The sequence below is a fragment of the Polistes fuscatus genome, unplaced genomic scaffold (assembly GCF_010416935.1).
Source record: "Polistes fuscatus isolate 324 unplaced genomic scaffold, CU_Pfus_HIC Scaffold18, whole genome shotgun sequence".
Lineage (NCBI taxonomy): Eukaryota > Metazoa > Arthropoda > Insecta > Hymenoptera > Vespidae > Polistes > Polistes fuscatus.
Genome location: NW_025113086.1, coordinates 3,040,087 through 3,055,628, shown reverse-complemented (window position 1 = coordinate 3,055,628; position 15,542 = coordinate 3,040,087). Strand labels below are relative to the sequence as shown.

The 15,542-nt window shown below is 32.7% G+C and overlaps 1 protein-coding gene across 4 annotated transcripts in view; it reads left to right on the top strand.

Moving 5' to 3' along the window:
- The window catches only part of LOC122515501 (neural cell adhesion molecule 1), a 192,213-nt gene that overhangs the window by 164,383 nt on the left and 12,288 nt on the right, over positions 1-15,542 (top strand). For 2 of the 4 annotated variants that reach the window (XM_043632880.1, XM_043632878.1), the window contains exon 1: positions 13,490-14,296. The exons of 1 other annotated variant lie outside the window; for it this stretch is intronic. In XM_043632880.1, the coding sequence (XP_043488815.1) occupies positions 14,224-14,296 (73 nt within the window). In that variant the 5' untranslated portion in view covers positions 13,490-14,223. Of the gene's footprint in view, positions 1-13,489; positions 14,297-15,542 lie in introns of those variants that run through there. One more of the 4 variants, XM_043632879.1, reaches the window with a different exon arrangement.

Here is a 15,542-nt window from a genome sequence, read left to right as displayed (position 1 = left end):
AAATATAATTTATATAAATATCTGTGCATTAATTTAAACAAAACCATTTTAAAATCATCTAAATTTCATTAATTCATTCCTAATATATATATCTAAATTATATATTATAAATTAATAAATAAATATAATTTATATAAATTTATATGCATTAATTTAAACAAACCATTTTAAAATCATCTAAATTTCATTAATTCATTTCTAATATATATCTAAATTATATATTATACATTAATAATTAAAATATATCTCTGGATTGAAATTTGTTGAATATATAAACCAATAGAAAAAAATAGGAAAGAGAAGAAAAGATGAGATCCTCGGTAGTTGTGGGGTCAAAAGGACCTGCCAGGGTAATGAACCGAGTACGACGGCGATAATGAGTCGCCAGCACGAATATTTATGCGCCAGCTTCGTGGCACTCGAGTAAGCATTGCTCGTTGCATTTATCGTATTTGCGCTATCGTTCCCCATGAATATGACGGTTGCTCTAAAAAGAAAGAAAAAGAAAAGAAATAAATAAAGTAAGAAAGAAAGAAAGTAAGAGAGAGAGAAAGAGAAAGAGTCAGACGCAAGACAGATATGCAGCAACCAGACAGAGAAAGGTATATTTGAATATACATACACACGATTACACACACACGCACACACGACATATATACGATTACAATCGATACACGTATACAGCAAACACACACACACACGTATACATTTTTCTACTCGTATCAGAAATTGGAGTACACCTACGTGTGGTGCAATTCAACACACGTGCAATTGGAATGCGCTTAGAAACCCTTTCTTCTTTTTTTTTTTCTTTTTTCCTTCTCTCCTCTTCTTTCTTTCTTCTTTTTTTTTGGTACGACGATCAAGCGATCCAAATTCAGAGTGAGAAAAGCCGTAGAAAAGGGTGCTCGTTTGCCTTCGCAATCAACGTAAGCAAAGAGACGAACTCTTAGAAGAGTTTTTACCCCCCTTACCCCCCTCCTCGTTTCTTGTTCTTTTTTCTTCCCCTTCCCTTTCTTCCTTTCTTCTCTCTTCTTCCTTCCACTCCTCTCTATCATTTCTAATCATTTTCGGAAAGGTTGCTTGCTTTTTATCGAATTTGTCTACCCACTACGTGTCATTATCTTCAAACAGGTGAAAATTATACGATAGATATAGATAGAAATGAGATCAAATTAAGATAACGATATTTATAAATAATAAACGGACGATTATCATGAAATTATGACGATTGTGCAATTATTATTATTTTGTTTTTTCTTCGTTGAATTATTTCCTTACGAATTTCTACGATTTTAAAAACGTTCCTGCTGTTATTATAAATTATAATAAACTGTAAGAATAAGAAACGAAACGGTGAAAATTATTTATATTTTGTCTTATCAATTGCAAGCAAGGATCAATTAACATATCTATGAGATAAAATATTATTTTTAACGTATCCCGTAAAACAAAATAAAATTTAAAATGAAAATAAAAAAACAGAGAGGATAATATTATATAACCGAGCATGGAAGTGCACTCATAACGGTGCATCGCAAAAGATGCATCCTAACACGGATAATTCGAAAACTATAAGAGAGAGAGAGAGAGAGAATGAAAGAGAGAGAGAGTAGCAGCTCTCGTGATCAAGAAAATCCGTTGAGAATTTCCGTCGTTCGTGATTAGCTGGAAATCTACGGGGTTCGACAATATCGAGTTTATGAACTTTCGGATAAATAGAGTAAGCAGATTAACAAGGTGGGTATAGAACGAGGGGGAAGGAAATAGAAGAGGTGGAGAAGGGGGAGGAGGAAGAGGAGGAGGAGGAGGAGGAGGAGGTGGCTAAAATCAAGCAGAGAAGTGAAATCCTAACTTCGATAATACCACTTTGCAGTAGCTATGAATTTTCTTTTTTTTTTATACGTTTTCACGTATCAATCAAAGAATACAAATGTTAATCCTATAATAATAATAATTATTATTATTATAAACTGTAAACGATTAATTAATAAAACATTGTTGGTGATGTAATTGTTAAAATAAAAAAAGAACAATAATACTGTTAGTATGGAAATTGGATCGATACCTGTATATCGATAAACAACAATCTACACTTTTTTTTATTTTTTCGAAATATTAACAATTAATAAATAACGTTTCATTAACATTTACAAATAATTTAACGTTAAACCTATCACGATAAATTACAGTTAAAAATGCAAATATAAATTGAACATATAATTAAAACACGTTCGTATGAAAAAAAAATAAAAAACACTACAAACAAATCATTAATGTTCTTTTAAACATCGTAAACAATAAAATAACATTTAAATTAACGATAAGTTTGTAATCTTGAGAAAGAACAACAACAACAAAATACAGATTACAAATGATTTTCTTGGAAATTATACGAGAAGATACAACGTTACCATCCATCTCACTCGCATATGCATAATCATTCTCGCTTACGTTTCCTAACATTTATGTTTGCGTTTATGTATCCATGTTGTCTGCTGCCAAAGTGCATACGGATTTCTCTTGCATAGGAACCTCTCTCTCTCTCTCTCTCTCATTCATACTAACTTGGCTCATTCGGCCTAACGGTTTTGCTTTGGTTCTTCGATGTGGGTCATACTTGATGCCGGAAGGCCATATCTTGCAATTGCTTACACACATACACACACACACATATACAGATATATACTCATACACGTAGAGAAAATCTGTAGAGATAATCGTAGATGAGAATGAGTGAGATAGATAAAGCATGTGTTTATTGGCATAACACGGAAATCAACACGAGCAGCCCGCGGCTTAATTCTTGATCGGGCACGCAACTGCAACGATCATCAACGACTATGACGATGACGATTATGATGATTTCGCTATCGTCAGATCAAACGACAAGATTCACCTGTACTGGAACAATGATAATGATTACAAAAACAGAACAACCCTTTTCGGAAATCTCTTTGGATTTCAAATACCAACGATGACCTGATCGCAATTATTGTTCAACGAAAAATATATTTTGCGATAAATCACAGCCCCCTACCCCCCACCACCTCCCCACGTTTGCTTTGATCAATTATTGTTCAACGAAAAGTATATTTTGCAATACTTAAAATATATTAATCACAGCCCCCTACCCCCCACCACCACCCCCACCCCACGTTTGCTTTGATCAATTACGTTCTGATTAGATTTTGTTTCTTCTTCTTCTTCTTCTTCTTTTTTTATTCCACGATATTCGTTAGAGGAGATAAAATTTAAAACAAAAGAGATAGCAGCAAGAGGAGGAGGAGGAGTAAGAGGAGAAGGAGGAAGGAGGAAAGGATTTGTAAGTGGCAAACGATCCTTTCCAAACAGTCGCACAGAGTTTTAATCGGAATAGGGGAAAAAAAGCTAATTGCATTCGTTCGAATAGCTGGCTACCACATCCCTCCACCCCCTGGTGCTGCTACTGCAACCGTTTGTGCATTTCCTAGGGGAAAAAAAAAAGAAAAAAAGAAAATATAGGGAAAAAGCAGAGATAAAAAAGAGAAGGAGATGGAGGAGGAGGAGGGGGTGGGAAGGGATTGAGGTTGGGGTTGGGGTTGGGGTTGAAGTAAAAGGATCGATGGCAAAAGCAATGCTTTGCTAGTTCGTTTCGAAGGTTTGTCGTGTGCCTGCCTGCCTTCTTGCCTTCCTCCAATCGTATCTTTCTAACGGGACAATCCGAACAAATTGAATTACTCGTTTGTCGTGAGTAAGTAAAGGTCTTCGACAACCATTACGAGGCGTTCGTGCGTTAAAAGCTACAGGAGGAAGTAGGAAGGAAGGAAGAAAGGAAGGAAGGAAGAGGAGAAGGATTAAAACAGAGGATTGATATAAAAGATAGAAATAGGTACGATTGGAAATTCTAAACGAAAGATGGTTAACGCAACGATAGGAAACATAAAGCTTACGAAAAGGTGGGTGGTGGTGCTGGTAAAAGGGGTAAAATTGAAGGACTGATATGAAAGATAGAAAATAGGTACGATTGAAAATTCTAAACGAAGGATGGTTAACGCAACGATAGGAAACGAAAACTTACGAGAAGGTGGGTGGTGGTGGTGTTGGTAAAACGGGGTAAAATTGAAGGACTGATATAAAAGATAGAAAATAGGTACGATTGAAAATTCTAACGAAGGATAGTTAACGCAACGAGAGTAAACATAAAACTTACGAGAAGGTGGGTGGTGGTGCTGGTAAAAGGGGTAAAATTGAAAGACTGATATAAAAGATAGAAAATAGGTATGATTGAAAATTCTAACGAAAGATGATTAACGCAACGATATAGGATAATAGGAAACGTTACAAGGATAGGAAAACTTACGAGAAGGTGGGTGATGGGTGCTGGTAAAACGGGGTAAAAATAAAAATTCCTACGATCGGGGGAAAAGAAGGGGAAAGGGGTGGGAGGGACTTGGTTTCTATACACATATACATTTTGATTCGTTTAATTAATAATAATGTATATATCATCGATACAAAAATGTATACAATATAATGAGAATTATTGTACGACAAAAAATAATGTCGTTGAAAATAAAATTGGGATGAAATTTTTTGTCGAATACAATCAATAATAATTTCTACGAGCGAACTCGTTGTGTGTATATGTGTGTGTGGGGGGGGATAAATGAGGGATTGGTGGTAGTGGTAGAGGGTGGAACGAAGAAAATGGAAATAAGCAAGATGCCTTTGTATTAACCTAAAATCAATTATACATATATATGTATATGTTTATGTATATGTATATGTATATGTATATGTATATGTATATATAGAAGAGGATCAAGGATCATCGATGATTCAAAGCAACGTGACTCGATGACAATCACGTTCCGAATTGCATCGTCCTAGGTATAGTCTTCCTCCAATTCCTACCCCTTCTACTCCTCCTAACCCTCCTAACCCCTCTTAACCCCTCCTCCTCCTCCTCCTCTTCTCGTTTATCTCTCTACTCTTCCTCTATCTCTATCTCTCACTCTTGGATTAGCATTAACGAACCGTGTCAACTCCCGAAGACCATCGAGATTGTACGCAAACCTCGAAATCGGAATCGATATCAGGTTTACTTAGCTTCGATCCTCCGAATCCTCCTGATTGTGTTTATTTTTACAATCAAATCAAAACGGATATTTTCGCATTTACTTCTTCTGCTTCATTTTCTTTTTCTTTTCTTTTGTTTTTTGTCCTTACGAGGAAAAAATAAATAACAATTATCATGCGAATAATTATTCGTGGAAAAATCATTTTTAATCGAGGAAAATAAATTTTGTTTCCAAGCAAACGTCCGTCGACTATATTTTTAAAATGAAACGAAAGATAACGTCGTGGAAGAATTTTCTCCTCGTTAACTTTTATAACAATGGTGTCTGACTGTCCGTCCGTCTGTCTGTCTGAATGTCTGTCTGTCTATCTGTGTGTTCTCAATTTTTTTTTTTTTTTATTACTACGTACAATTAATTATACACTTTCTTACCAATAGTTTCACCGATTGTGTTCAAGAATATTCGAAAAATCTCATTAATATTACCGAGAATAACGAATATTATTGTTAGCTTTAGTTTCCCTTTTTTCATTTTTTCTTTCCATATACATACATACATACATACATACATACAAACAAACAACCAACCAACTAACCCTGCTCGTCGGATTTTTTTTAACCAACCAACCAACCAACCAACGTAGGTGCGTATGGAAAAAGTTTATTTTTTCTTATTAAGTTTCACGGAGTAGTTTGTTGATATTATTTCGAGTATATAACGGGATAGTGGAAAGAAAAATATTAACGTTGATATAAACGTAACAAAAGAGACCCAAAAAGAGAGAGAGAGAGACAGAGAGAGAATGGAAAAATTTGTGAACGCCGATATCGCGACGATCTAAAATTCGAACACGCGTGTTAGTCAAAGACAAAAAAAGACTGATAGAAATAAAAGGGTAAAGTGTGTGTGTTTGAGAGAGTGTGAGAGAGAGGAGGTTGCATTTTGAACGGCACGGCTCGGTATGTATTTTTGCTTGCTGGCCTAATTACGAATGCGTGTTTCGCAGAAATCGTCTATGTATTATATTTATACGCTTGGTACCGAGCAAACGGTTTTAGCAACGAACGACGATGAACCGAGGCCCGTTTCTGCGGAGACAAACGATCATTTTCAATAGCGAGAAAGAGAGAGACAGAGAGAGAATGAGAGAGAGAGTACAACTTTCACGCCTTTCAAATACGAACAACCACAGGGAACATTTAACTTTTCTTTTTTATCTTTATATCAATTTTCCTATCTTTATTCGTTACTTTATATGTATATGTATAAATTTTTCTATGTGTAATAAATAAGTGTGTGTACATTAATTCATACGGATTAAAATGTCATTTATTTAATCGTCTAATCGATACGCGTATTTAATTAAATTCACCATTGGGAAAATATCTTCTTCATTACTTTAAAAGATATTCGTTTAATTTATTTTATATGTATATGTGTGTATATGTATATATAAAATTTGTTAAAGATGATTTGTCGGTACAATCGGAAACAAAAGTTAATGACATTTTCATCAAATCCATATCTCTTAATATCTGTTGAAATAGATGATTTAAACCAACTATTATTTTTTTTATAATTAAAATTTTGATATAAAGTTTCTAAAAGAATGAAATTTAGTGATCATTTTTATGTTAATATTATTAAAATTTTTATTATTATTATTATTAATAATTATATTTATTATATTATTATTATATATATTATATTATTATTATTATTATTAAATTTTTTTAATTTTTATGTTAATATTATTAAAATGATCACTAAATTTCATTCTTTTAGAAACTTTATATGAAAATTTCAATTATAAAAAAAAAAAATAGTTGGTTTAAATCATCTGTTTCAACAGATATTAAGAGATATGGATTTGATGAAAATGTCATTAACTTTTGTTTCCGATTGTACCGACAAATCATCCTTAAAAGCTGTTTTTGTGTAACGTTGTATTTATATATATATTCAAACGTGATTTTTTATTTCGTTTCGATAAGTGTAACATTTTTCTACAAGATTTATATTATTATACTTCACTACAAATTACTGTCCCGTGCACTACTATTATTTCTAGAAAAAAAGGAGCGTGAAAAGGTAATATAAAAAAAGGAAGTAGCATAAAGAAATTTCGTGCTAAAGTCAAGGACAGTTAAATTTATCGAATAACGTAGAAAGAACGAAGAGAACAAAAAAGAAACGAAATTTATCTTCCCATTTTAAATTAGAATAGGAGAAGTGAGAGAAGAAAAAAATAAAAAAAAAAAAAAGACACGTTTCCCCGATGACTTTACAGTTAAATAATCAGTTTCGTGTATGCGCGGACGCATTCGAAAAATTCGAAAATGTGTATCGTATGCAGGAACACGTTTGGAATTTGAAGAAAAATAGAAAGAGAGAGAAAAAAAATATAAAAAAGTAAGAAAAGAACTCTCTCTCTCTCTCTCTCTCTCACACACACACACACACACACACACACACGTCGTCTTAGCATCCGTCTGCCGGTTTGTTCGTTCGAACGAACGAATTAAAATAGAAAAGAAACGCGAAGAAGAAGAAGAAGAAGAAGAAGAAGAAGAGGAAGAGGAGAAGGTGAAGAAGGGGGGATGAGGAGGGGGGGGAGGGGGAGGACGCGCGACAGATGGTCCAAAGTTCGATTTTCAGGTAGTGAAGCAAATCGGAAGCGAAAGAACGAGACACCTGCTTCGTGCTCAAGATGGAAGCCGGGCCAGCTTCAATCCTGAACAAACTTTGGTCTCAAAGAATATAACAAAATTCTAACAACGAGCGAATACTGAATATTTTGTCAATGATTTTTTGACGAGTCATTAAATCGTACGACGAGTCTACGATGAATTTTGTCAATGATTTTTTGTAGAGTCATTGAAATGTACAAGGAGTCTACGATGAATTTTGTCAATGATTTTTTGTTGAATGATTGAATCGTGCGACGAGTCTACGATGAATTTTGTCAATGATTTTTTGTAGAGTCATTGAATCGTACGAGGAGTCTACGATGAATTTGGTCAATGATTTTTTGTTGAATGATTGAAATGTACGAGGAGTCTACGATAAATTTTGTCAATGATTTTTTGTAGAGTCATTGAAACGTACAAGGAGTCTACGATGAATTTTGTCAATGATATTTTGTTGAATGATTGAAACGTACGACGAGTCTACGATGAATTTTGTCAATGATATTTTGTTGAATGATTGAAACGTACGAGGAGTCTACGATAAATTTTGTCAATGATATTTTGTTGAATGATTGAATTTTACGACGAGTCTACGATGAATTTTGTCAATGATTTTTTGACGAGTCATTGAATCGTACGAGGAGTCTACGATGAATTTTATCAATGATTTTTTGTTGAATGATTGAAACGTACGACGAGTCTACGATAAATTTTGTCAATGATTTTTTCTTCTTTTTTTTTTATTTTGATCGAACGAGTTTACGAAATAATTGATCAATATACTGTATAATAATATCTATTATAATAATATAAATATAAATCTTGAAAATAATAATAATAATAATAATAATAATAATAATAATAGTAACAACGATTTCTGACACTTTAATCAATTTATAGGAATTTAAAATGAAGTTAATCAACGATCGAAATATTTGAAATATTAATTTGAATTATTCACTTTGCGATACTTTGTGAATGGTTGACGAACTATATCGTAGACCCTTGTACATTCATTAAAAGGATTGAAATCATTGATGAACTTGTACCGTAGATACCATTTTCACGGGTCACTTATAATTACAATGAAATTTTAAACGACAATAAACGAAAAATGATATTTCCAAGAGAGAAACGTTAAAATTTCATTCGCCCATCTAATTTAATCGCATAATATAATCTGATTAACGTCGATGTTAATTACAAAAAACGAGAAAAAAAAGAAAAGAAAAGAAAAGAAGAAATAGAAAAAACAAAAAAAAGTAATAATAATTATGATAATTATAAAAATATCGATCGATAATGAAATATTACAGGATTGAAATCGTTAATAATTAATTGATCCCAATGAAATATTTCATTCTCGGTTGTTCCAATAAACCCGAAACGCTAGATATTATAATAATCGTGAATTATTAAACTTCCCTGGACGTATTCTTATCTTTTCGATAAATTTAACGCAATTATTTATATTTCTTTTTTTTTTTTTTTAATACAACGACGATAAGCAGAACGATAAATAGAACACGAGTTTTGGTCGTAGTATACGTAAAAAAATTGTAACAAAAAAAAAGAGAAAGAATAAGAAAGTAAGTTGAGAGAAGGTTGAAATAAACGTACATTTAATGTAATGCAAGGTGCGCGTTTTAATACGAATGAAATTCGCGTGTCACGACTACGTTTGTCGTAGTTTAGCTGCTTCTTAGCTGCATTTCGAGTCGTTCAGATAAAGAAGTCGTCTAGTAGAATATCACTGAAAGGAAAAAGAAGAGAAACAGAGAGAGAGAGAGAAAAAAAGAAAGAATGAGAACACCATCATCAGTTAGTTCGTTCTTTCGTACGAGACGACGACGTTCTCATAGATCAGGATAAGGTTTAAATGTGTCATTAGAATTTTTCATCTTGTCGACAACGAAAGATCGATCTATATATAACCCCGTCGAGTTACAAAACGTTAAAAAAAAAAAAAAGAACCACAAAATACTCCCCGATTTAAAAATCGCGTCGACGTTTGTCAAAAATCATTTTAAGAATAATTTCACTTTAAATTGAGGAATTCATTTCTCTACTTGCAACTTAGAATGATAAAGCTTATTTTGATATCGATTAGATTGAATAAATCAAATAATAGTCATCTAATTGTACAAATATAACAAAATTAATTATTAAAATTAATTATTAAAAATTAATTACAAAATTATTAATATTTCAATTTCTGCATTGTGATACGAAAATGTAAATTTTACTGAACATTTTTCTTACTATACGCGAAGTATCAAAATTATTTTCAATCGAACAACGTCTAATATTTTAATAATATACGTAACCCACAAAATTCGTGACAATTGGATCCATAAAAAAAAAATAAAAAAGAAACTAAAACTGCATTGTTTAGAACAAAAATTTAAATCCGTGTAGGAGAACATTGTAATAGAAAATAAATTATATTTACTCGCGTATACACAAATTGAATAAAACAAAAAAAAAAGAAATAAAACTATGCAGAATATTAAAGAGATAAAAAGAAAGAAATAAAGAAATAAAGAAAGAAAGATGTAATAAGCTTTGAAATGGTAACATAAACGTAGTTGCATATCATCGGGATTTTCCGAACGGTCTGTAGAACTAAAAGGGCCTGAATGCGCAATATGAATACGGTATTAGTAGAATCATAGGGGACTGTTTATGATTTGTATAGGCCGATTGAGTACAAGATCCGTCGTCTGTGACGGGAATGTAATAGGCATACTACCGACAAAGTACGCCAATAGGATGAAGCCGTGTATACGGCATTGACGCCTTGTGCGTTATGCTTCACAATCTACACACACAAACATATATCACCAACATATATATATATATATATATATATATATATAAACATACACTCAAAGAAAAGGTATATATACATATACATATACATATATATATATTTGTATATATGTTTGTATATATGTGACAGTATGTATGTTAGGTATAACGTAACTATATTTGGGATAGAAACGGCAAAGTGCGAAAGGCAAAGAGAGAGAGAGGAAGAGAGAGAGGAAGAGAGAGAGAGAGAGTTACTCGCGGATTTGCACGCTCGCGAATCCTTTTGAGCTCGGTTTCAACCCTTCGCAAATACGCCATATCCGAACGTCGACTTCGTAGAAGCGAATTGTGACAGAATTCCGCAACAGGAATCGATAAACGACGATAAAAGTAGACGAGAGGAAGCGTATGAAAAGCTCTTTGATTTTTCTCTTTAACATCTGCATATATATATGTATGTATGTATGTATGTATGTGATACCAGTGACCCAATACACTTATAACTTGTCATCGAGTTTCGATAATAAACATTAAATGCTGCTACCATCCTTTTTTTTGAAGTTATACTTCTTTTGGCGCGTTTGGGAAAATGTAATGGGGAGTTGATTTTGTTCCGAGCGTCTGGAAAAACGACACCATGAAGTTTGTCGGTATTTAACGACGCGCGGCAAAGCGATTTCAAATATACGGCATGAAGTTGTCTTCTATTCTTCTTCCCCCCTTTTTTTCTCAAGCGGGTCACCCATCCAAATACTAATCGTACTCAGCGCTGCTTTACTTAAATGATCGAGCGAGAATTAATGCTGTAACCGCGCCATGGCTGTTAACGCGTCAAGTTATTCGATATATTTCTCTTATATTTAGTGTGGACTGATATCTATATTTTCATATTTTCTTTTTCTTCTTTTTATTCTTTCTATATATATATATATAATAATAATTATTTTTCTTTTTTAAGTTATTTGTTTTCTTTGAAGTTATTTTTTGAAGTTATTTTTGAGGTTATTGAGGTTATATTCGTTTTAGTACGGCAAAGAAGTATAACTTCTTACGTGCGTACATAAGTACACACACCAGTTCTTTTTTTTTTTTTTTAATAAAATCCACCGATTTTTTCCTAAAACCGAAAACTACATTTTCGTTAACCGATTCGGAATGACGAGAGAAAAGAAAAAAAAGGGAAGAAAAACTAAAGAAAATTGTCACGTTTTATCGGTCCGTCAATTGGAAGCGCACACAATCGATATATCGAATAAGGGGAAAACGCGTTGATTTATTTTCAAGAAATGTTCAAATTCTTTCTTTTTCTTTTCATTCTTCTCTTGTTCTTTTTTTTCCCTCATTCGTTCGAAAGTATCCTCATACAAATAGTCACGTTTTCGACTGGAATTCGAAGCTTCTTGAAATCCAACGTGGATATTCATGGAAACGAGTAAGACCATCTTGATCTCATTTTCCATCTTTTTACCCAAAAGAACCGAAAAACGTGGTCTAAGAGGCACGAAGAAAAAGAGAAACAGAAAGGAAAAAGAAAATGAAAGAAAGAAAAAGAGAAAGCCCCATAAGCGGGGCGCGGCAGGTTTCGTTATAGGAAAAGAGAGAAAGAAATGGGAATATAAAAAAAAAGATAGGAGGCAGGAAGAAAGGGAGAAAGGGAGACAAAAAAAAATATATATATAAAAGGGAGGGTAGACGGTGGTCCGTCCCTCAGGCTAGGCCTGAGGGAGACCGACCCACCTGCCTGGCGGGATACCCCTCCCCTCCCCCCGATTACTTATTTGAAGGTACGGAAGAGAAGGCCCTAAGCTTCTTTGCCCTTACACCAGAATGCGCTAACTCCAACGTTGAAAATCATTGCAACCGTCGTTGTCCCTTCGTCATTTTACAAGGGCCCCCCCCGCCAAATAATGTTTCTTACTCTGCTACCAAATCGACAAAAATTCATTTCAACGCGTACAATTTATTCATCAATTTTTCTATAATCCTATTTTAATTATTATATATATATATATATATCATTAATTTTTAATTTTATTTAACATATCTTATAATATGTGTGTATCATTAAAAAATAATACGATAAATATGTTAAATGATTAATTAGGAAAAAATTTTAAATTTATTAAATAGGATTTAAATTGAATATTTAAATAGGAATTCATTTAGTTTAAAAGTAGGATTTAAACAATAGTTTTACGGTCCGAGCCAAATTCACTCATTTCACATTGTTTTGCTACACACACACACACACACATATATATATATATATAAAACTTAGATAATATTCTGTTAAAAATATATGTGTTAATTTTTAATATACGTAAATATTAATTCCTCCCCTCTACTCAACCACCCACCGTTCCTCCATTCAAACAATGTTCGTAAATTTGTAAAAAAAATCGAAATGTTTCTTTTCAAATTGAACCAATCGAATATGTTTATCGTATATGTATGTGTGTGTGTGTGTATAGTTTATAAGTACGAACAACGGGTGTATTTGTGAAATTGCATATGGTGGTAGTGGGTAGTAATGGTGCTATTGCCGTTGATGTGTAAGAAGAAGAGTGGTGGGGGTTGGACGCTTGAAAGAGAAACGGTGGGGGGTTGCAACGGCAGCCCACGACCCCACGCTCAGTTGCCGTGCGACCGTTGACTGGCGCGCATTGCTTCAAACTGTCTTGAATTTTTTTCTCTCTCTCTCTCTCTCTCTATCTCTGTCTATCTATCTTTTTCTATCTTTTTTCCCCCCTATCTAACTTCTCATAACCCCGCGTCTTATTCCTGTCACCTCCCTCTCTTTTTTTTTTAAATTCCATTTTTTAATTCTACCCTTAATCAATTTTTATATGTATATATATATGTATATATATAGATATATCTATATATATACGTATATGCGCGTACCTATTTATATTTTTTAAAACGAGACATTCGTATTTATATATATATATATATGTGTGTGTGTGTTTTCTTATTTCGTTATTTATCTCGTCGATAAAGAATTCGTATTCGTTTAGTTGGGTGTACACGTGCGCGTGTGTGTAAAAAAAATTATCATCGTCGTACGTAAAATCGAATTTTTCAAATTTGATTTAGGATTACGATATTGAAAATCATTACCCACGACAATGTGATCGTAAAGAAGAAGAAGAAGAAGGAAAATGTTACAAGGTGGAGAGTAGAGAGAATGTGTTACACTCTCCGAATATTTGTTTGTCTTCTCGTACAATCCAGATGGTGTAAATTGAAGTGAACATTTTGTTTTGTCATATAAATTAATGGGAGAACGTGACGAGACGAGACGACTATGGGGGTGTGCTAAATAAGATGATTTTGGTGCGAGATTTAGATCTACGTGTGATTATTATTATCGTGGATCTATGGTGAATCGTTGGAGATACGATTTGGTGTTATTCATTCGCAATTGGAATAAAATATATATCAAAGATATTATATTAGGTGAATAATATATGTTTAGTGAGACCAAATAATTCGTAATTTGTCCATAGTTAAGGAAAAAAAAGAAAAAGGGAGGAACCAATTTGTACAGTGGGGGTTGTACGAACCAAGGGCTTGAGATTAGTGCTGTTAATTGGATAAATTTAATATTTCGATTTATTAATCGAAGAAGATACGATATTCCATTTTTATTCGATATGGATAAGCGTGCCTTCAGGATTACGCGGAGCACACGGATAGCGGTGCTGCACATTTTACTTCTGTGCAGTGGTGAGTACCTCCGGAACGTTTGCACTTTTCATTAGGCTAATAATATCTAATATAATTCAAATTATACATATACATATATATATATATAGATGTATATAATTAGAAAGGAAGTTACTTCATTTCTGGATAAACATTTATTCGTTCCACGAATTTTCTTCTATTGTAATATCTTTCGTAATCATCGTTAAAATTAATAAGGTTTTGATATCGTTTCTCATTATATATATATACAATTAAAAGAATATTTTTTCTAGATATTGATAGGTTTTTAATATTCTCTCGATTCTATTCTATCATATAAATTATAATTATTTATTAAATATTTTTATAATAAATGAGATATCATCGTATCACCATTTTTATTTTCCGCGCAAAATATGTTCATTCTTCTTCTTCTTCCAATTTACTTGGATATTTAAATATAGTAATTGAGTATTTTAATTAATACAAAAATAGTAACGATGAATTTCAAAATAAATAAGTAAAACAATTGATCTTTTTGATTCCGTGCATATCAATGAAATCGTTAAACCACGTGACGTGACGTACCTACTCAATGTACTCAACGAAATACTAGAAAGAAAGAGTGAAAGAGAGAGAAAGAGAGAGAGAGAGAGATTACTAGTACATGCAATTGCAAAATGCAACCATGCGTAACGTGGCTCTTTTTTTTTTTTTTCTACGAGTCAACGCTTCCGTAAATGCGAAATGACCGATGCGTGATATAGGCCGCGTGAAAAAAGCTCGCGCTTCGTTTCATCGCGTTATACAAATAAAAAGTGAATGATAGAGAGAGAAAGAGAGAGAGAAAGAGAGTTCAAATGATCGAGGTCAATTATAACCAGGGATTGGATTTTATCGAGAATGTGCGATAAGCCAAACGAATTTATTCCTATTTTCTTTTTGATCTTTCCAACAACAACTACTCTCAAAGAACAAAGACAGAGTTCCAGATATTAGAAAAAAATTTGTCAAAACTATGGAAATAAAATTGTTCCTTTGCCTTTTTTTTATTAATAATAATTATTTTAAACTCTATTATTGCTACGAATTTTCTAATTATTACATATTGGATAATAAAATGTTCAAAGTTTTAATCGTTAGATTAGAAAGTTTCAATTATATTAGGAATATATATATATATATATTATAATGAAGATTTAGTTAGTTAAATAATTGATAATTCGATTATACATAAACGAAGCGTTAAATTGCATCGAAAATATCTGGACTCATAAACGGCATA